General features: G+C 49.9%; 1 protein-coding gene across 1 annotated transcript in view; it reads left to right on the top strand.

Moving 5' to 3' along the window:
* The window catches only part of ADAP1 (ArfGAP with dual PH domains 1), a 50,698-nt gene that overhangs the window by 23,899 nt on the left and 4,909 nt on the right, over positions 1 to 21,890 (top strand). Inside the window, exons 5-6 of the mRNA XM_032126219.1 lie at positions 17,894 to 18,006; positions 19,817 to 19,963. Of these exons, the coding sequence (XP_031982110.1) occupies positions 17,894 to 18,006; positions 19,817 to 19,963 (260 nt within the window). The remainder of the gene's footprint in view (positions 1 to 17,893; positions 18,007 to 19,816; positions 19,964 to 21,890) is intronic.

Below are 21,890 nucleotides of genomic sequence, written 5' to 3'. Positions count from 1 at the left end.
GTAGTACGAGCTAAATAATTTGTTTGCCCTAGCCAGACTTTATGAAACAAAACATTATTTACACCCCAGCAATCCCAATTAACACCATGGCCACATCCCTTTCTCTAGCAGTACAGCAGCACAGAATGATACCAGTTTTGAGACTCTCACATCAACGTGTTTCAGGTTGGCTTTATCCCTTCTGGTAAATGAACTGGCAAAATTACTGTCAGTCTACAGCTAATTGTCCCTTCTAACGGAGTTTAATGGGGCATGGGTGTTGAATTCTCCTAGAAACGAGATGCTTGTAATTGCCATCACAGTCTGGGTCTGTATCTCAAGGCGATTGCAAGGTTTGATAAACTTACAAAAATATTTTGATCGGTTTTAAAAAGCTTGGACATTTTCCACTGCTGTTGATCGACGGCAGTTATGGCAATGCTTCCCAAAGGAAAGCTGGAAGTTAGTTCAGTTGGGTGCTCTTGATTTCTCTTAATCAAAGGGATTTGTTTTAACTGAGGGAGACGTGGAGGAAGCAAAAGGGAATGGTGTTTGCAGGGCTGGAGCACTGTGATGGTGTAAGCTGGTCAAGGGGCAGCTGCTCTGATGCATCTCAGGCTACAGACAAGAGAATGGGAACATGGCCAACAGAGAGCAAAGGGGAATTGTTTGCTCTTTGAACTTTGACTTCATTGCTTTCATTCATTGGTCACGGGAAGCTGGAACTCCTCAGCTGATAAAAATTGTCATAGGTCCCATGAAAATGTTGGAGGAGTCCAGATTTGCACCAGGTGAAGGTTTAAACCCTATGCTTCGGGCTGGAATTTGGAGGACTGGGATTTTTTGACTGGTAGTTCCATAGATGGGTGGGATGACCTGCTGGGTTGCAGAGTAAGATAATGTGGTGTTACTGCAACCTGAGGTGGCCTGTAAACTTGCACTGGAACTGCTGAGAAAGCTGGAAGACACAGGCACAAAGTCAGTGATGATCAGGGCTTTAGGCTCTGTTGGATTGTATTCCTGTATTTATAGCGCTGTGGACTGGATCATATTGTCACTATTCAGGTGAGCTGTGCTTTATTCAGGTAGCATTTCTCTGAAGGCCCCTATCTGCTTGTACTATCTTCTGCCAGCACCCTAAGGGTTCCTTGGCTTATGTGTTGTTTCCTATTTGTCTGCAAATATGATGGCAAAATAAATTATGAGACATAAAAGAACACCCTAAAATAGTAAAATCTGTTAATATGCACTTTCCATTCCATGAGGCTCTTGCATAATTTGGGCAGCAGTCTGAATTAATTTTCCCCTGCACTCACACAGTTGGAAGGAGCTCTGACTGCAAAGCACTGGAGAAAACACAGGGGACACAAAAACGTCCTTTCTCGGTGGGAGGAAGAGACCCTTATTAGCTCAGTCTGACCTGCAGTGATGTAATGCAGTTTATTTTGAGCCTCATCAGACAAAACAGTGAGCAGTGTTGCAGTTAAGATCCAATTATTTTAACTGACAGACCTGATCCTCTGCTGTCTCTTGCCCCATTTCCTCCAGCTAGTGGGGGGCTGTGGGTGTCAGAGCGACACCAGCTCTGCCGTGTGTTTTTTCACAACCTCAGAAGCCAATTACAGGGCTGAGCAGCACCCAGAGAGCAAACCAGTGCTAATGGCAGCCTCAGAGGGCACGGGGTTTACTGCACATCAGACAGCCCAAAGCACTGAGCAAGGAAATAAAGGGTCAGCTTGAGGGCTCCTGGTGCCCTTTGCTAAGCCCTGAACACTCGTGGTCTTTAAGGAGATGCTTGTGCAGAAGGGGGTGCGAAGCCACCCGAGAACCATCCCCTCCCTTTGCAAGCACGTGCAGTAGAGCCCAGGGGTGGAGGTGACATGGGGACAGGAGGTGTGGTGACACTGTGTGGGTGGGAGGATGAGTGGCTGGGGACAGGCAGGGTCTCCTGATGCGTGGGTGTTTGCAAGAAGGGAGGATGAGAGTGGAGAGGGCCTGCAGGCTCGGGAGCAGGGCACCTCTGTGCAGCCTGCAGGATTTTAATGCTGCAGACTGGTGGGGGTGGAGTCGTGGTGGGAAGTGGGCTGCTCCAGAGAGGTGTTTTCTCCAGTGTCCTGTCACACACACAGGCCTTGCCTGTGCCACTGCCCTGCTCGGGCTTGCCTGCAGCTCCCGTGCTGCAGGGAAGGACAGTTGAACCAGAAGAGAAAAGGGTGCTGATGAGAAGGTTTAAAGAAAGACCAAAGTCCCAGTTCAGGGCACTGTAGCGGTGTCAGGGTTGTGGCAGCAGAGTGTTCCCAGATTTGGGCTCCCACGAGAGGTGCAAGAGAGGCAAAAGTGGGTTGTTGGGGTTTTTTCCCTATTTCTTGTGCTGGTTTATGCTGTCTGAAAGTCTTGATGTGGAACACTGCTCCCCTCCCACTGGACCTGCTCCATGGTCAGAGCATCACCCCCGTGGGTAGGGAGAAACCCTGTGGGAGAGACTTGATACGGTTGAGACACAGCTGTTGTGTGAAACCAGCTCCTTGCAAGTGGGGAGAAATGCCATAGGTGCTTCCTGTAGCATCCTTTAACTGCTGACAAGACACCAGACATGCATGTCAAATACGAGTTTAACCAAAACTCTGTTCTTGCTAAGGTGTTGTCAGCTAAATCAAGAGCTGCTTTTAGCACTGGGGAGGATTTGAGCCAGCTCATGTGTGTGGTCAGGATTGCAGCCAGCTGCCTTCTCAGCTTCTCTCATGCAGACCAGCAGGAAGATTTAGTTCACTGTTGTTTTTTCCCCAAGTGCAGCCCACATCCTTGGCTGATGTTCCTCTTTATATTTCCACCAACTGCAGGGCAGCTCTCCTGGCTTTTCCCCGGTGAAGGTCTGAGGGTGGTCAGGGTGATGCTGTGCTAAGCACTGTACAAACACAGAGCAGGATGGGGCTATGGTTGGGTGTGAGGTGAGAGCAGGCAGATGCCAGCCCCTCACAGGAGAGGCAGTGCCCCACCACGAGGGTGATTCTGCAAAACGTAGGGATGAGGATGGTTTTTGAAAGTGTGTAAATTATCCCATTGCTTTATAAGCAAGAGAGACTGGAGTGTTCAGCAGCTCCAAGGAGCCACATGTGGCTGAAATTATCCAAGATGCTGAGAAGCCAGAGGGAGAGATGGATGAGCAACGCTCACATAAGCCTTGGTTCCTTAGGAAACAGAGCTCACAGGAGCAGTAAGAGAAACCACGAGATAAAAGCAACCATGTCGAGGGTTATCAGCGTTATCAGCAGCATCTCGCTGGGCTTTGTCCAGGCACCGTGTGCTGCAGGGGAGCGCAGTGGTGCAGAGCAAGGTCACCTGCCCAGCTTGCAGGGGGTGCACTGGGGTGTGCAGCAGCATCCCACTGCCTTCCAGGGCATGGGTGGCACTTGCCTGGTTTGGGGCTGATGCATGTGAAATAATCCTCCATCATTTCCATGCCGTTGCTGCCTTTGCAAGGGCGGCTGTACCTGGCCAGGGTGCGGGGCAGGGCTCTGCCTCTCTTCTCTGACCTGACAAGGTACAGAAATACTTCAGCATCGATTTTTTTTTTTTTCCTCCTTAAACCTCTTCTCCCTTCCCCCAGTCCCTTATGAGCTTACAACATCTCCTCGTGCTAAAAATAGCCTTTGGTGTGGGAGCGAAGCCGCCGTGGCTCCGCCCGCCCTTTGTCCGAGGGGCTGCGGCACCAGCCCGGGGCAGCCCCCACGAGTGTCCGAGTGTCCGAGTGTCCGAGGCCGGAGCAGATCCGCCAGTTCATGTCACTGCCTTTGCAATGGCAGCTCGGAGTGGTTTGTAATTGGGCCATGAGCACTGTTAAACAAAATCAGTTCGTGATCCCCACTGCCTGCCCGGTGCTGGGAGCGCTGGCGGAGTCTCTGCAGAGCAGCGGCGATGTTTGTACTGATGCACCCAAACCCGAGCCGGGGCCACGGAGGCGCTTCTGGTGAGGGCAGTGAGGTTGGAAATGTCACTGTATAAACACCAGCTCACATTAGACTCTGAATACCACAGTAAAAGCTTTAGTGCCACATGCTGCAAATTTATAAATGGCCTTTAAAGCCCTGGCTGCGTTACGTGTCTGTAAAGTGAATTGTATCATGCAAATAAAGAGTTTATTTTCCCCTCATTCTGCTTTTTTGCTGGCATGTTTCCTGTAATGCCAGTGACTTGCCTCCTGATTTACACCATATATAGAAATGTAGAAAAAGCCTAATTATAACTGGCTCTTCTAACATTTTGTGAGTTGAACTTCTGAAAATACTGGCTGCATCTTGATCCAAAGGTCTGAGTTTTTCAGAACTTTCTGTGAGTGTAAATCTCTATTTAACCCCAATGCAGATGTGGCTGATGGACAAACAGAGCTGTCAAAAGCTTTAGCAGGCCTTGATCTTCGTCCATAGAGAGGAGTTTTCAATATACAGAAATAAGTTAATTTATTTCTGCTTAATAGACTCAAAAAGAAGTTGCTGCTTGGCTCTGACTGCTTTTTAATGTCACTGTTATCTGATGCTAGTTGTAAAATGGATTAAATTCTCTTCTGATGCTTGAAAGGCTCAAGTATTAGAGCAGGGCTTTGAGAGAAGCTCCTTAATTTTCTGCTCTGTCCCTCACTGATGGGAAGCGCTTGTTTTTGTGATTCAGGGCAGCAGCGTGTGTCGGGAAGATGCAGCTGTCATGGGATCTGTGGAGCATCCCTCACTGTGGGATGCTTTTCTGTGCCGTCTTAGCCCCTCTTTCCAATCCCTGTAAGAAGATTCCTCATAGACCTAGAGATGGAAAAAAAATAATAGCAGCGTGGTTAAAAAGCAGCAAAAAACAAGGTAGCCTGGTATTTTGTCGAGAATTCATGTTGGCTTTTGCGAAGCAGAGATTTGGGCATGGAGGGGGAGATGTTTTGTGGTAGGAAGTCATGACACCAGTTCCCTGCAGTGCATGTTGGTGCTTGGTGTGCACACAGGATTGCATCACTGGTGCCTTCTGCTAAATCACCCTTTCCAGTAAATTCCCAGCAGCCAATTCCGGTATTTGGCTGAACCAAAGCACCAGGTTTGGCTCTTACTGTGATTTCAGCAAAAGTGTGTTACAAATCTCTGCCCTCAGTCCTGCCCTGGTCAGTAAGGGCTTTGGTGCAGGGTCCCAAAGGCTGGCTGCATTTTCACTCTTCCCAGCTGACACCAGGAGCAGCTCCTCTGCTTGGCACTGCTGCGCCCTGGCAGTGGGTGGCTGTACCCAGGGCACTGAAGGTGGGACTGGTCTGTGAACAGGCTGGATTTGTGTCTGAATGAGGGGCCAGGGCACAGGGATGTTGCATCTCTTTGGCACGGACCTCTGCCCTGTCTCAGTGTCCCAGAGGATGAAGTGATTTAGCATCACAGCCAGGCAGGGACTGTATCAGGGAATTTGGCTTCTTGGCTGAGTTTTGCAGCCTGCCATGAACTTGGTGCTGTGCAAGTTCTGCTGATGCTTCTCTTTGTGGTTGTTGGAGCAGTGGGGACCGTGGCAGGCAGGGATGCAGGATGTCAGGCTAAGTGGCAGCAGGGTCCTAGCCCTCTCCAGAAAGGATGCAGCCTCCACTATTTGCTTTTCAAGGGAGCATAAGAGTGTTTTAGCATTTCAAGGGTGCACAAGAGTGTTACGTGCAGGTTGCACCCGGTGCTCTGGGTGCTGTACAGATGCCCCAAAAAAGCAGCCCCTATCCAGAGGCTTCCATCAGAGGGCTGGGGGTGTGAGTGCCCGATGGCAATTAAACACCCTGCAGTTCTCCCAGCCCAGCACCAAGGTCACTGGAGGCTGATGTGCTGCTGTCAGGAGTGGGTTAAAGCACGAGCATCCCTCCAGCGAGCAACCTTGCCTGGCACGGAAACCTCCTTCTCATGCTGCCGAGCCACAGAGAGGCTTCTGTTCTCAGCACTGACATCAGCCGCGGCCGGGACGTGAGTCACGCTGGCAGCCAGGCTCGGGGGCAGCTGCTCCCCCTCCCCACGTCCTGGTGAAGCCCCTCTCCGTGGGTCTGAGCCCCCACGCTCGCTCCTCACGTGTGTCAGGTGTGATGTTTGCAGCCCCAGGAGCAGGGCATGACCCCAGTGGGGGTGTGGGAAGTGTGGCTTCCATGCCCTGGCACTTGTGCTGTGGAGTTTGGGTACAGAAAAGGGGGATTAAGGCCTGGGTTGGTTTTTTCTGGTTTTTTGGGGGTTTTTTGGGGTTTTTTTCCCCCCAAAAAAACCTTTTGTCTAATAGGGAGGAAGAGTTTAAGATGAAAGGCTCTAGAGAAACATTGAAATGGTTGAAGGAGGAAAGTCTACAGAAAAGTATGTTCAGCTGAAGCAGATGGGACCCCATTGCTGATGCTCAGTCTCCTTTTCATGCCTTCCCAGTATAATCCTTTACGCATTTAACATTACACAACTCCATGTCAGGACTTGCTCCAAGAAACCTTTCCCCATCCTCTCCTTGGAGGTTTGAGGGAAATGCAGTCATTGCTTTAAAACAAATGACTGCTTCTTCTTCTTCTGCCTTGGTGTGCCCTGGCACTGCTACCATGGGAAGTGGATGGGGGCTAATGCTTTGCAGGTCACTTCTGCTCTCTGCAGCCTCACCCAGAGCAAAGCAAAAACTCACACAGCGAGTGAACAAGTATTGAGCCAAATTGCCTTGGAAGGAAATGAATCCATTTGAAAAAATCCACTCAAGAAACCAGCAGCAGATCCAATCCCCAGCCAGACTGACAGCACCCACTGCAGCATCCTCAGTGGGTCCAGGCAGGGCTGGGGAGGGCAGGGCTCTCCTGGAGAGCTGCCTGTGGTGGGTCCCACTCAGCCTCGCTCCGCCGTCAGCAGCTTCACGATACAGATGGTGTAAACATCAAACAGGACTTTGCTGCAGCAAAGACAAGGCACATCAAAGGGCTGTTTAACAAACTAAACTCAGGAGGAGGGTGCAAGGGGAGATCACAGTGTAGTTTGTCTTACTATTATTTTTTCTTGCGCAAGGGGAGCAGGCCTGTGACAGGGACCCAGGCGTGGCATCGCTCCCATGCCAGGATGCGCTGACATTCCCACAGGACTGGCATCATATGACCAGGAGCTGGAGAAGCCTTTCAGTGCCTTTCAGGAGCTGTTTGGATGTGCTGATTGAGGGTTGGTGCAAGCCCCTCCGAAGGAGTACTGCCGCCTCCTGGGGCTCCGTGGGAATCAAAGGAAGATGCTGCACCACTCCCCAGCCTTGCTAAGGAGACACCGCACAAAGTCGCCACCAGAAGGCAAAGGACAGTGTTCCAAATGCAAAAGCTTGTCTTTTAGAGTTAAATTCGGTGCATTTTTATTTTTTCTATCTCTCTGAGCTATGGCAAGAGGCCAGCGACTGCTGTTATGCTTTCCAGGAAATCCATGAACACTGCAGTGACAAAGTGATGGGGCGGTGATGGATCTTACAGATAGCTGCCGTAGGAAGAAAAACATCTAGCAAAGAGAAATACTCTGATGTCTTCAACTCCCCTGAAGCAGAAAAGCATTTAGGCAGCCAAAAATTGCAGGTGAGGACCTGTGGGTCTGAACTTAGAGGAGGAGGAGCAGCCGGCCAAGCAAGGCGTTGGCAGCCAGCTCTGGGAAGGGGGTAGCACCACTGCGAGCTAAAGCTGGATGCTCACAGCTAGTTTAGGATCCAGCTGTAATTTTAACAGCTGGTTCTGTCAAGCTGCCTTCAGCACAGCTCTGATCCAAGCTTCTATAATTAGCCAAGGAGCAGCAGCTCTCGTGCAAGAAGCAAGGCAGCAGCGATGCTCGATGCAGGGGAAGCAGAGCAGCGTGGGAGTGAGCCTTGCTGAAAGGGGTAAGGGCTGCTCCATGAAATTTTAAGTAGTTGGAGGTTGGGCTTCTTTTTTTTCTCCATCTAAGGATTTTGTGCAAAATGTTTCATTAGGGTTTTTTCCCCCTTTCAAAAAAGCACACCTAAGAAATGTTGTTTCATTTTGTGTCATCCTTAACAGAAATATTTATATTTATCAACTCAAACCAAAAGCATTGAATTTGTGGTCAGTTTGAGGTTGGCTGAGTTTGCTGAACTAGTGCAGTTTCTCATGGGGGAGGTGGTCTGAGCCCCTCCTGCCCCCAGCAGCTGAATGTGCTGCCTGTGTTTTGGGGTGTGCTTGGAATGCTCCCTGGGGACGCCCTGAGTTGTCCCCAGGAGAGTCAGTCCACCTTCTGGGGATAGACTGTAAGATCAGTAAGGGTGTGAAACATCCCCACCATAATTATCATGACTCACTCCTGTCCTTGAGCTTTCCCTGTTTGAGGTCAATCAACTTGAAATAGTGTATTTTGATATTGCTCAGGCTGCCTGTTCCTTTAACCTTTAGTTTTTGCAGTCAATAAATGGACTTACATCAATTGGAGAGAGCTGAAGACAAGTATAAGGCTTTGTTCTTCATGTCTTGGATGATAAATATTTAAGGAAAGAATAGGAGAACCATCCCTTTTATTTCCTATGCTTTATGGGGGTAATCCTTGGTGCCTCAGGTCTGGTGTTTCTCGGTGATTTTATATTGTGCACATTCACATTTCCTGAGTAATGACACAGCACCAAAAGGCTGGGGCATCTTTCTTCCACTAATGAGAAGGGAGTGTCTAGGAAGCAATGGGATAACAAAGAACATGGAAAAGGCTGTTTTCATGGCAACTCGTGGTAGCTTAATTAAATTTCTACTAAAGAAACATCTGTTTTACTTTGGAGACCTGCGCAGGGTCAGGCGGTTTCTGTCTCTCACCAGAGAAAGAACATTCTCCAGGGTGAGGTCATGTCTTTTTCTGGAGTTTGCCAGACATGTAGCTGAGTTAGATCAGCCTCGACTCAGAAGCACGAGCATTTGCTGGTGCTTCTTTCTTACCAACACCAGCCCACATCCACCTGCATTTTCCCCCTGTAGCGAGCTCACACGAGTTTTCACTTTGAAATCTCCAGTGCAGCAGGGAAGTCTGCAGCAGAGGAGTTGTCCACACCTGGCTTTTCAGATGCTTACACTGAAATGGGACAGGGTGGTGCTTCCCAGGCTGGGTAAATGGGACTGGTTTTATAAATGCTGCTGCTGTTGAGGTGTAGACACAGCAGCCACCTCCAGTTTCATAACCAGGGTAGCCCCTGAGGGATGTGGTTATGTGGCACAGCACTAACAAGCACCACATCCCCAAAACACCTAAAAGACAATGAGGCTGCTCAGCAGGGAGTGAATTTCAAACTCTCATGCATTGCAGAGGGTGGAAGAAAAAGTTTTAGCCTAGCCAAGTCAGTGGGAATTTTGGTCAATGATTTATTAGGGCAGAATTTAGCCTTGATTTATAGAATTCCAGGAGTTCATTAAGTGGGGTTATGCTGCTCCAGGGAATGGGAGCTGATAGTTTTAGAAAAACCAAGGTGTGCAAATGTCCTTGTGCAACCTGGAGGTTGTGGCTGTGCTGCCAAATGCTCCTCCCTTGACAGCACAGCTGCCAGAGCATCGTGTAGCAGCTGATTTCTGGGACAGCTGCAACACCAGCAGCCAGGGCAGGAACGAGTCCTAAATTAAAAAATTCTCCTTTCCTGTGTGAAGTTTTCACTGTAAATGTATTGAACACTCAATAAAAGACGTTCAGAAGCCATTAGCAGCACTGCAGCAGATCTGCTCAAAGCCATTTGGATTTCTCTTCAAAGCAAAAAAAGAGGAATGTTCCGTGCGTGTGAGAATGGGTTTCCATGATTTATGATTGTATGGAAATGCTGCCTACGTGGGGGAATGCTTTATTCCAGGATGCCCCAGAACAGAGAGTCCTAAACCCATCTAAAGTCTGTGGTGAACTCTGCTGACTTCTCTACAGCTCTGTTGGGGGTTTAAATTCATCTCACCCTTGCTTGGAGTGATCTGTGTGAGCAGCTGCCTAGGCTGACGTTTTATTTATTGGTGTGGGGAAGAGATCCATCTAAAGCTCTTCAGGCTTGGAGACTATTTTAGCCTGATCCCATAGGTGTGGTTTGAGGATGCCTATGTAAAACCCAGACCTTCAGGTGGTTCCTGGTGCTTTGCAGGTGTTTTGAGCTGAAGCCTCAGCAGCTGTAGGCTGGTGAATCCCACTGTGGTGCATGAGGAGCGTGCCAAGGTCCCTCGTCCTGTTTCAGTGTCTCTCTTCTTTGCTTCCTGCACGAGCCATTGCAGTTGCAGGTGGGGCTGCAGGCGGGTTCTCCCTCGCCTTGCAGAGGTCCAGGCAGGACCAGCTCTGTGTGGGCATCCCTGGGCAGGGATGATGATGGTGTGGGACGGGGGCAGTGGCTCTTCCAGGTGCAGAGAGGGAAGGCTGCAGGATATCTTCCTGTGCAGCTTCTGTGCATAACTCACAGCCTTGCTGTGGCTGCAGCCAGGACTTTTTGGAGAGTTTATGTCTTGCCCAAGGAGGATCCTTGCCTTGTGGTTTGGGAGAGGTTTGGCTGTCAGAATTCAGCTCCTGAAGTGAACTGCTGCAGGATGTTATTGTGAGTTAGTACCGTGTGCTTGCCCTTAAACGTTTTCTCGCCCATCTTTCCAGCTAAATCAGGCTTTGAGTGCACTCAGTGCTGGTAAATGGGATGAACATCACACTGGGAACCTCCCAGCTTTCATCTGCCTTTTATTATGAAAGACTGCCTTCAAAAGATAAAAACCTGAAGGTTATTTACCTGGAACAGGGTTTTTTTCTCCAAGCAGCCAGCAGCTCCCAGGTGGGTATTGCGGGGATGCCACTCAAAGAGGAAGCATTTGATTTCCAAGTAAAATTAGCTTCCACATTCAATTCTCAGCAATGTAAGCGCAAGGCTTCCAGTAAAGACATTTTCTGTAGCAAGGGGTTGTAGCAACTCCCAGCAGATACAATCGAATTATGCTGCAGCAGCCAGCTGTGGTCTTATCTTTAATATGTAAACACTTGGTCAGTAATTAGGTTGGCACGGAAGTTGTACTGTATCGATGGTCAATTATAAGGTAAACTGATAAAAGGCAGGATGTGGCTGTCTTCTTTTATCAAACCTGATATGCCTGCAGCAGTCAGGTGAAGACTTGGGAATTGTATAATTTGGTGTTTTCCCCTGATACTTGTTCCCACACAGCATTTTCAGGCAAGGTGAGTGCTCGCTGGGAGATCAATATCACTCTGCCAAAAGAAGTTTTTTCTCTGATGAAGTGTCCTTTGCAGCATCTTACCCTGCAGTTGCTTGCCCAGTGGCTGTCACCCCCTGCACCTCTGGTTTTTATCCCACTGATGGCTTCCCAAGCTCTGCAGAGGCACCTGTGTGTCTTGAGTCGGCACAAGGGGTAAGGTGATCCCATCTGAGATACCTCCCGGGAGTATGAATGGCTGTGCTAATGTCTTTGTCACCTGAGAGCTGCTCCATAGGGGATCATAACATGTGATTAAAGAAACCAGTTAAAAACATCTTAGAAAGCTGGATTAGCTACATGATCTCTTATTATGGCTCCTTTTAGCTGACAACCCGGTGAAAGAAGGGGGGTCTGGATTACATGGAGAAACATCAGACTTGACAGGAGTGTTTTCTGACTGTTCAGCTTAGTGGTGTCATGTACAATTTTAATCAGATTTAAATAGTGGCAAACATCACAGGCTTAATGGATTTCAGCTTTATTACTGGGGCTTTGCTTAGAAGCAATTTGGATTTTCAGCTGTGAGCCACCAATGCAAGTGTGTTCACGATTAAGTGAGACTGGAAACCCAGGGACGGACCTGGCATTTAAATGCCACATGCCTGTGTGTGGGGACAGACCTCGTCTTCTTGCTGTCAGCCTCAGGATCTCGATGTGTAGTTAAGCTCAGCCCCGTGCTCTTTCCATAGAGATGGTGCATTTGGCTCCATTTTCCACACTGATCCGAGCAGCTGGGGAGCACCTTTTCCATTATGGAAGCAAGAGGACAATGTCTTTTTGCAGTGATCTGGAGAATTGTTTTTTCCATGCTTGGCTCCAGCCTTGAAGTTGTTCCTCACATGGTCTAAAATGGTCTCTGTCTTCTGCTTTAAGTGTCATGGGTTGCTCCTCTTGACCTTCCCGTGGTGAGGCTTTGTCTTGCCTCGGCTGTGCCAGTTTGGGGTGATTTGTCTAGAGGAAAACATTCCCTGAGGACACTGACACCTGTATTTCTAAAGAGATGTGGTCCTGCCTCCAAACTGAGTCTTTTGGGGTGTTGTTTTTTTTTTTTTTACATCGTGGGAAAAGGTGCTGTGGAAGAATTCAATATTGAAGGTGGTTTTGTAAAACAGTTTTGACTTTGCTCAGAGGACTGGATGTGACTATCAGAGGCAAATTAACATTTCAGGACCCTGTTGGTCACTGAGGTCTGGTCAACTGCTTGGTGCTCCGGGCCCTGCACGAGCAGAAAAAGTAGGAAAAAGGGAACATCAATCATTGCAAGTTCCCCTTCTATCAGTAAAGGGAAGTGTGTGTTCCTATTCCCTTGTGTTTTCTGTGCCACCTCACACCACCGATCTGAGGTTTCATCTACTTCCAGCTCTGCGCTGAGCATTAGTGAAGACATTTTCCTTTAGAAGGCCAAGGAGATGTCTGTACAACGTTATCTGAATCATCCTCTAAATCCTGGCTTTCTGTCTGCTGTAGCCATTCAAGCGCTAATTGCCTTTGATTAAGTCAATCGTCTGCAGACTGAGTGGGTTAATTGGGTATTGTGGAAGCAATCAATCTCATCAGCTGCTTGCATCCAAGGCTGAGGAGACAATGCAGTGGGGCAGTAATTGTTTTATGAGCTCCTGGAAGGCAGCAGAGGCAGACTGGATGACAACAGGAAACCCTTCTCTGCAAAATGGCCTTTAGGAAAGGTAATTTGGATGCTAAGTGCTCGTTAAGAGAGGACTGATTGATTAGGGAAATTTTGTGCCTCTAAAACACGTGTGCAGGAGAAAATGGTTGGTGTGGGTGTGAGGGTGCTGCACTTGGGTGTTCCTGGGCTCTTTTGCCTGGCTGGGTGAGATGTGAAGGGGATGTGGTGTCTTAACCGGGGAGAAAGAGTTGTATTCAGGGAGGTGAAGGGAAATCATTCCCTTCTCGGCCTGTGTGAGCTGAGACATGCCAGGCACCCACCCTGCATTAGGGGCACCAAGCCCAGACCGTCCAGGTGTCCTGGGGGCAGAGACTGGGCTGCAGGATCGCTGAGCACATCCTTGTTTGCTGCTTGCCGAGGCTTTAATTTCCGAAGAACTGAACTGTGCAGGGGCAGCAGCAGCTCCTGGTGGCTCCTCACCTGGTCAGTGCAGGAGGACTCCCGGGGGAAGGGTTCCCATCTCATCATCAAACCTCCCAGGTCCCTCCTGCCGTGGGGATGCTGACGCATCTCCAGCACGGCTGTATCTGCACTGCTCGACGTGGGACCAGCAGGAGATATATTAGAGATGGCTGCAGAATTATTGCAGGGAAGTTACGAGCTCCTCAGCACAGCTGCAAACAGGCAAAAAGGCCAGGCAAAAAAAAGCAATCTGCTGGTGCTGTGCAGGGGAGCAGGGTGCAAGCTCTGAGAGACTTGACCAACCCGGACCCTGCTTGCTTTTGGAGGATCTGGACAAAGAGTTGTGTTTTCACTCCATGAGAAAACTTAGTGTTCCTTGGTTTATGACTTTTATTGGAATACAAATTCTTAAAATATGTAAATTGAAGTCATTGAAATGTCTTGCTTTGATGGTGGCTGAATGCTACAGGAAGAGATGTTGCAACTTAGAGCAGTCAAACCAAACCATTTACACTGACATGGCCAAACAAGAGGTGCACTGTTTTTTTTGCAACCCTATTCAAAGTCCAGGCTGTAGGGAAAATATAGAATATGCCACCTTCTCCACCCAACCCTCTGGCTGTGGACAGTGGGGTTTATTTCAGAGGGAATGTCCTTCAGACTGTTTGTTTAAAAAGGAGGCTGTAAAACTGGGGTCAGAGGTGACGTGGGATGTCAGGGATCCACACTCAACTGCTCCAGATAATTATGCAGTTCCTTAACCTCTCAGGAGAGGTGGGCACACCCTGTCCACTGAGCGCCTATCTGCTGTTCTGCCTTAATTAGCATCTTACAGTGCTAATAGAGCCGGCTGCTCAGCTCTGACACGAAGAGGAGCAGCGATCTGCAATTTTAGCAGCAAAGTGAGGGAGTTGTATCTGAATCTTCTCCAAAGCTCTGGATTGAGGTCAATGCACTTTAACTGCTGAGAGGAAGGACAGCTGGCTTCTGTAGGAGGAGGTGCCCTGCCTGAACTCTAGGAAAATGAGATTCTCTTGGATTACACGCACAAGTACATTTTTTTCTCCTATTCAACCGGTCGTGCTTTGTCTTGCAGTGAGATAAGAAGGCAATAAACCACACAGTGGTGCATCTGTTTGGTGTTGGATACACTCAGGTTTCTTCTAAAAGCCTGGGACCAGACCTGGTTTTACCACAGCCGTAGAAGCGTCCTGGGAGCAAGCAGTTCTGATGCCTCTTTCCAGGTGAAACTGCAAAATAAGGAGCCAAAGAAACTGAAGATCAGACATGGTTTTAATTCCCAGTTTATAATGCCTTACTTAGGATGACAGAAGGAAAGTCCATGCATGTTGGTTTTTGCAAGCCAGTGAGTCTGACTGTCCTCCTTGCAGGAGGGATTTCTCTTCTCTGAGAACAAAGGCTAAAACTGAACAAGTAATTTTGGGTGCTTCCTGTAATCCACATTCTCGGAGACCAAACCCCCCACCATTAACTAAGCTCTGTAACAGCTTTCTGAGGTGGGGAAGTAGCAATATCCCTCTTCTTTAAAATGGGGAACTTGAACCAAATGCTGGTAGAAGTCAGATGGAAAGATGGTGGCTACAAGAGACAGTCTTGATATAAAATCCTCTTCCTTGCTTCCTCTGCAGCCTGTCAGGCAGGGGAAGGCCGGGCTGCACTAGAGCACCCCGCGGGTGCGGCCAGTTTTATGTGCCTGGCTTAGATGGCCTCCAGCCCACCTGAGCTGACACAAGGCCATGCACTATCTTCTTTTCAGTCAGCCAAGGTGGTGATCCTGTTTTCCTTGCCCCCAGAGTTTTAGCTGTGAGGGTGAAGTGGGTATAGAAGTGACAGTTCCGTGTTTTACCTTGGAAGCCACGTAATGGGTCAGAAATACCCGCTTGGGCTGGGTGGTTTCAGGTTGTGTCGTGTGCCATTTGCTGGCTAACTTTGAGACAACTGCTTGGTGGGGCTTTTGCAGGTGTTACAGGTTTGTGCCAGGGCAGCCTGCAGAAGCAAGTGATTGATTTTGCTGCTTGGCAGGTGGCAGAAGTGATGCAGGAAACACGACAGTGTGACAGCAGCAGTGTTAGCAATGTGAGAGTGGTGCTCCTTTAGCAGGTCTTCCCCAGGTAGTGCTTCCTACACTCGTGGTTGGGTGCTGGTGATCACTGGGATGGTGGCAGGTGGTTGCATCCCTCATTCTGTGCTTGGGAGAGGAAGGCAGCATTGTTGACACGATGCTGCATGGTCCAACACCAGCAGTCAGCAGGTGTTTTAGGGCTTGTGGATGTTCAGCTTCAACATAAGCAGAACAGCCCTCACCGATTCACAGAATGGTTTGGGTTGGAAGGGACCTTAAAGATCTTCCCATTTCACCGTGTCGTGGGCAGGGACACCTTCCACTGTCCCAGGCTGCTCCAAGCTCCATCCAACCTGGCCTTGGACACTTGCAGGGATGGGGCAGCCACAGCTTCTCTGGGCACCCTCACCAGGGCCTCCCCAGCCCTGGAGATCCCAATGTGACCAGGTACCTCTAAATACGAAGCTGTTGCTGAGGTAGTGCAGCACATGAGACAAGGAAGAGAGGGTTTATTTTCTGTCTCCAATGCCCTCCAGTGTGAGAGCTGTTCCCTGTTCAGCCTCCTGCAGTTTTGTTTCTCAGCACCGTCTCTGGCTGTTTTCACAACCCTTTAGATCAGGACTTTGAGGACACATCTTGCTGACACACAGTTTGCCTGGGGAATCCGTGTGGGTTCACATTGGGTTCAAGTCCTGTTCACGGTGGTTTGCACTGATGGGTGCTGACAGGGGTGCAGGCAGCAGATTTGGGCAGAGCAGAGGAGCAGCTCCTGAGGATGAAGCCCTGAAGGGAAGAAAAAAAGAAGCAAGCAAATATCTGTACCAAAGTACACTGAAACCAGCAGCTGGCTTTGTCAGAGCAGCCAGGAGCTCTTTTGCTGAGGCGATTGGCCTGGGAAGAGCCAACATGTGAGCCACAGAATGGGATAACACTTGGTTGTGTTGGGTTTTTGTAATTCTTCCTTTGAGTGGAATTTGGATCCTGTGTTTTGACACAAGAAGTTGGAAAGAGAAGATCAAAATGATGAAATGTCCTATGTAAGAGGGCAGGGGAAACTGAGTTTCCAGGCTGACTTTGACCCTGGCTCACAGCCTTGTCCTGAAGGAATGGATGGGCTTTCCTCCTGCATCACACCATGTTTGTATTTGGAGATACCGCTGTCCTATTGTTTGATGTCCTTTCCTCCAAGCCAGCTCTCTGCAGCCCCCTATGAGACATCAGTGTTCCTCAAATGCCAGGCACAGAGAGGCTCTGAAACCCTCGCTGCTGTTCGATGGAGTGAACAGCAATAGCTTTCAAAGTACTCTCCTGCTGCTCCAACTGGCTTGGCACTAAAACCCAGCACCTTTTGGGAACAGAAGCCACTTTTCCTTGGTTTCCAAACTGCACACTCTGAGGAAAAGCTGCTTCACGTGTTGCCCTTCAGGGGAGCAGCCGGCCATCGCCAGCCGTCAGAGCCCCGGCAGCATCTCTGCCCCACGTGAGGCAAATCTGCTTGCAGTAAATGGATCAGCTGGGCATCACCTCCTGCCTGTCTGTCTCCTGCCACAGAGACGCTGTTCCTGTTCAGCTCCATCGTGTACAGCCTGCCACAGGGTGCAGAGGGGGCTGCTGATGAGCCTGGCGGGGAGCAGCGCCTGACTGCGTCAGGCAGAGCTGCGGTTCCTCAGCAGTTCTGCCCTGCTGGGGTGACAAGCACAGCAGCCTCAGCTGTTCCTGCACTGCTGTTGGATGCAGCTGCCCTTGGCTGGGCTTTGGTGGCTTCCTTGGCTGCTTCCCCTTGCTCAGACTTGGGGTAATCCTGCTCCCTGCGGGTTCATCTCTTTGTGACACTGCAAGTGCCCTCCAGAGGGGCTTTTTGTGAGGAAAGTCCTAGCAAGCCCAGAGTGGGATAGGGTTGAATTGATGGACTGAATGAGCTGGGTCTGCGCCTGGCTTTGGGGAAGATTCTCTCAAGTTGGATGGGTGAACCAGAGAAAGAATTTTAGCCTTGTCTTTCCCCTGATGTATGCAGTGTTGGGATAGTGGGATACTGGACTGGTGCACACGGGCAATGATGCTCTGATGGGACCGAGCACTACTTCTGCACTGGAGGGATGGAGAGGGCTCAGAGGTGGAAGGATTAGGTGGACAGTGTTGTGTCATGCCCCAGTGCTGGCTGTGGGTTTGGACCACACATCTGCATCTCTGGGCAGTGACAGGGTGGGACTGTGGGAATGCAGGCAGCAGGGGCTGCTGGATCTCACGGGGATGGAGGTGCTCATTCTGCCCGTGCTGGCTCACCCCAGGACTGAGCTGCAATAATGCACGAGGGGGCCTCTGCAGGCAGTCACTCCTTGGGTGTCAGAGTGGAGATGTCTGAAGCACAAGCTGTTGGATAAGAACGAGAGCAGAGTGAGAAGGGCAGATCTGAAGGAGAAGGTCTGTTTCTTTCATGTCTTCAGCAAAACAGCCACACACTTGTTCTGCTTAGTTCCAAAGTCTCAGTTCTTTTCTTTACCCTAACTCTCTTTCTAAATACAGCACTTTGTCCCTGGTTCTCAGTCATTCCTTTCTGCTGCAGGGTACCGAGAAGGATTTCTGTGGAAGAGAGGACGTGACAATGGGCAATTCTTAAGCCGAAAATTCGTGTTATCAGAGAGGGAAGGTGCTCTGAAGTACTTCAACAAAAATGATGTGAGTACCCGGGGTTGCTGCGTGCAGGCGGGATCACAGCTGTGAGAGCATCCTGGAACACGTAATTCCCAGTGTGCCAGTTTATTTATACAGTTTCCATAAGCACTGGGTCCCCAGTTGCTCCAGGGGCACCAGGCTCAGCTCACCCTTCCTTTAGTGGGGTTTGCTCTTGCTCCACCACCACAGCCATGGAGAGGTGCCCCACTGGCCAGTTCACCCATCCCTGCTCTGTTGCCCTTTAAAGTCCGTAGGGCTTTTCTCAAACCACCAGCAAAGGACTTTCTCTCACCTCTGGCTCTGCATCATCCAGCTAACAGGGGGTTCATGTAAATGACTACCTTGTGATGAAGGTGGCACCACTTCACAGTGGTCACTGGGGTCTGAGTCCTCCTTTGCATGGCATGGCATGCAATCCAGAGGGAAGGCTCCCTGGTTTTCTGTTCCAGTGTCAAGCAGTGTGGAAGTATTTGTCTTTTTCCCCAGAGCACATTTCATTGTTGTGAGAAATGGAGTTATTACCATGAAAATTGCATTTGTGATGAATGGATGGACACTCCAGTGTTCTGCACCATGTGCTGGAGGAAGCCAAGGTGTTTCCTCTGACCTTTGAGTTTCCCCTGAACACCACAGCTGAGAGCAGCCCAGGCTGAGCCACCAGCCAGTTTTCCCAAGCAGTTGCTGCAGTCAGGGTGTTGTGATGAGGCAGAGGAGGGGAACATCCATCCTCACTTCTCCATGGCTTTGACAGCACCATCTTCCTGTTCAGCTTGGTTTGTTGTGGTGCAGTTGCAGCTCGTGGAGAGGAGAGAGCCAGTCCTTGCCGAGGGAGAAGTGAAAGTCCCAGCAGTTCCATTCAGCCACTCTTGACTCTCTGGGAGTTTAAAGCTGCTTTGCTTTGCTGCTGACCACAGCTGTGGTGGGAATGGTGCTGTCTAGATGTCCTCTCTGCTGGGATTTCCCCACCATGGTCACCCACCAGGGCCCTGTGTCCACAGCAAGTCCCCAAGTTCCCAAAGCAGCACTGACACCTCTGCCAGCTCAGGACTTCTGCAGGGTGCTGGGACCACCCCACAGCCTTCTGCTGGCCCCTGGCCCTGCTCTAGAGCTGGTGTTACCAAGGGGCTGATCTGTGTTTGTTGGGATATTTCATTCACAGTAGCTGGTTCTCTTCTCAGTGCAGTCCTGGAGGGGTGGTCGACTTCTAGAGACACTTTGTGGGAAGATGAGCAGCACCACAGCGCTGCCACTGAGGGTGCAGGGGGGGTTGGTGCCGGGTAGGGCCTGACCCAGGCTCCCCATTGGGCTAACCCACCCTAGAGATGGGCTGTCAGGATTATATTTGTCCCTCTGAAAAGAAAGTTCTGGTTCAGAAGGCGAGGGGAGGAGCAGAGTCAGCAGCCAGCGGCTCACGTGAGAGGAAGGGACAGATGGGGACATGGACATGATGCTCCCCAGCTGAGCACCCAGGTCTGATGATGGCAGGAGGGATAATCCTCCATTTTTTGGGACAAGGATGAACTGGCTGTGGTGCTGGAGATGCAGAAAGCATCCTGGCCTATTAGCAGTCTGGGTTTTTTTTGCATCCCTGCTGAATTTTGCAGAAGAACAGAGCATTTTTCCAGGCTGGCAGGAAGCACTCATTGACATCCGAGCAGAGTCTTGGGTGCCTCATCACCAGGTAGTTTTGTGGGCTGGGATTCAGGTGGTTTTAGTTGATGGCCTCAATCAGGCCTTTTTTCTGACCAAGTGAACTGCTTTCTGGTTTGAAAGCTGATTCTCAGGTGTTTGCTCACTCAGCTGTGCTTTCCAGGCAAAAGAACCCAAAGCAATTATGAAGATCGAACACCTCAACGCGACTTTCCAGCCTGCAAAAATCGGGAACCCACACGGACTGCAGATCACTTACTTGAAGGACAATAGCACAAGGAACATCTTTGTCTATCATGAAGATGGCAAGGTGAGGCTGTGGAGGTAACCAGAAGGTTTGGGTTGTGGTCCTGGGGGCTGGTGCTGTGGAGAGCCAGCCTGTGGCACACCGGGCTCTAACCGAGCTGGAATTGCTTGGGGGGTGGAAGAGATACAGGGTGCAGAACCAGCTTTGAGAGTGTTTGTCGTGTTCTTCCAAGCACAAAGGGTGTCAAACTGTTCTAAGTAAAGAGATGCAAATGGAAGGAATTGGTGTTCTTTTCTTGTAACTTGGAGTAGAGGATTTTTCAAGGCAGGCTCCTGGGTGCCCAGGGAAGGAGAGAGGGTGGATGGAGCAATGGAAGATGAGGGGACTCAGTCCAAAGACTTGCAAAAGGGGAGCAAACTGGAATGTAGGAGAAGCGGGGAGCTGTTGTGGTTGTGCCTGTCTCATGCTTCATAAAATGCAGATATTCATGTTTGTATTGAAACAAATCCCCTTGCTCAGGTGCCTCTGAAGGGAGGTGTGAAGGAGAGGCCCTGTGGGTCTGGGGTGCTTGTTTGTGGGTCCCAGGGAGCTGCTCCAGCAGGGCTGCTCCCAAACCTCCCCTCCACGCCAAGTGCTTGTCAGCAGGTGCTTCTTTAGCCCAGCACAGTGTCACTGGTACTCTCAGGTACCTCCCTGGCTGCAATGGGAACCAGAATAATGAGCAGCAGCCCTTTCGTGGGAAAGCTGCATGCCACTGTCGTGTCAGTGTCTGTGGTTTGCTGGGCATTGGTGGTTTGCTCAGCCAAGCTGTGAGGAATGCAGGCAGGGCTGTCCTGGGTTTGGGGTTTGGGTTTCAGCTGCTGAGGTTTCTGCTGGGGGCTGGTGGAGGGAGCGGTCTTGCCGGTCCCACGCAGGGCAGGATGTGCTCTGATGAAATCTGGCGGTGACCCCGCTGAATTTCTCTCAACTTCCCTGAATTTGGTCTGTCTCCTTGGCTTCATGAGGGCTGCAGGAAGATGAACCCCCTGGAGTAAACTCCTGCCCTTTGGGATTGGAGGCTGCCCTGGGACTTGCCTGTGGTCTCTTGCTGCCCTTTGCTCCCTCTTGTCTTGCTGGGGTCTCTTGCTCCCCCAGCAGCCCCAGTGTGTCCTCCTGGACCCCAGAGGTGCTGCCTCTCCCTGATCTGAAGTGGTGGATTTAGGCTCCTCACATTTCATAGAATCACAGGATGGTTTGGGTTGGAAGGGACCTTAAAGATGGTCTCATTCCTCCCCAGCCATGGGCAGGGACACCTTCCACTATCCCAGGGTGCTCCAAGCCCTGTCCACCCTGGCCTTGGACACTGCCAGGAATGAGGCAGCCACAGTTGCTCTGGGCAACCTGTGAAGCCAGGGCCTCACCACACTCACAGGGAAGAATTTGGTCAAACCCCATTTGTGGCAATGGATTATCAATATTCCAGGAAGCAATTTACTGCTAGAAGTCAGTGAGGGTTTCAGCTTCTGCTTTTCTGCAGGGGGAAACCCTACCTCACATCATGATCACAGAGAGGACCCACAGGTAAATAAATAAATAACTAAATATGTATATAACCACCTGGTTGGTGGCTGTATGAGATGTCAGCATTTTAATATTACAGCTTATTGTTCATTAGCTCCAGCCTGGTTTGGTCATCGTTAACTTCAGGAGTGAATTCTTCTCTCTGATCCTCTTTGTGATGCTGTCTGGGGTCTCCTCAGCTGCTTAGGGTAGGGAAGCAAGTGACAAGTGAGTAAAGCCTCAGACAAGTAGGTCAGGTTTTCCAAAACATTGTTTGTCTGTGTCCTATTAGGTTTTGGATTTTTTTCCTTTCAACCTGAAGTAGCTTAACAAACCAAAGCAAAGGTTCTAAATTTTTGAGGATGGCTGTTTACCACATTAGACCATTTTTGAGATACCTCCAATTCAGGTCGTTAAAACTGAGATTTCAAAATTGCACATGAGCCTTTCC

This window comes from Corvus moneduloides, chromosome 16, assembly GCF_009650955.1.
Source record: "Corvus moneduloides isolate bCorMon1 chromosome 16, bCorMon1.pri, whole genome shotgun sequence".
NCBI lineage: Eukaryota > Metazoa > Chordata > Aves > Passeriformes > Corvidae > Corvus > Corvus moneduloides.
The sequence above is the reverse complement of the archived record's forward strand: the minus strand, read 5'-3'. Positions and strand labels throughout refer to the sequence as shown.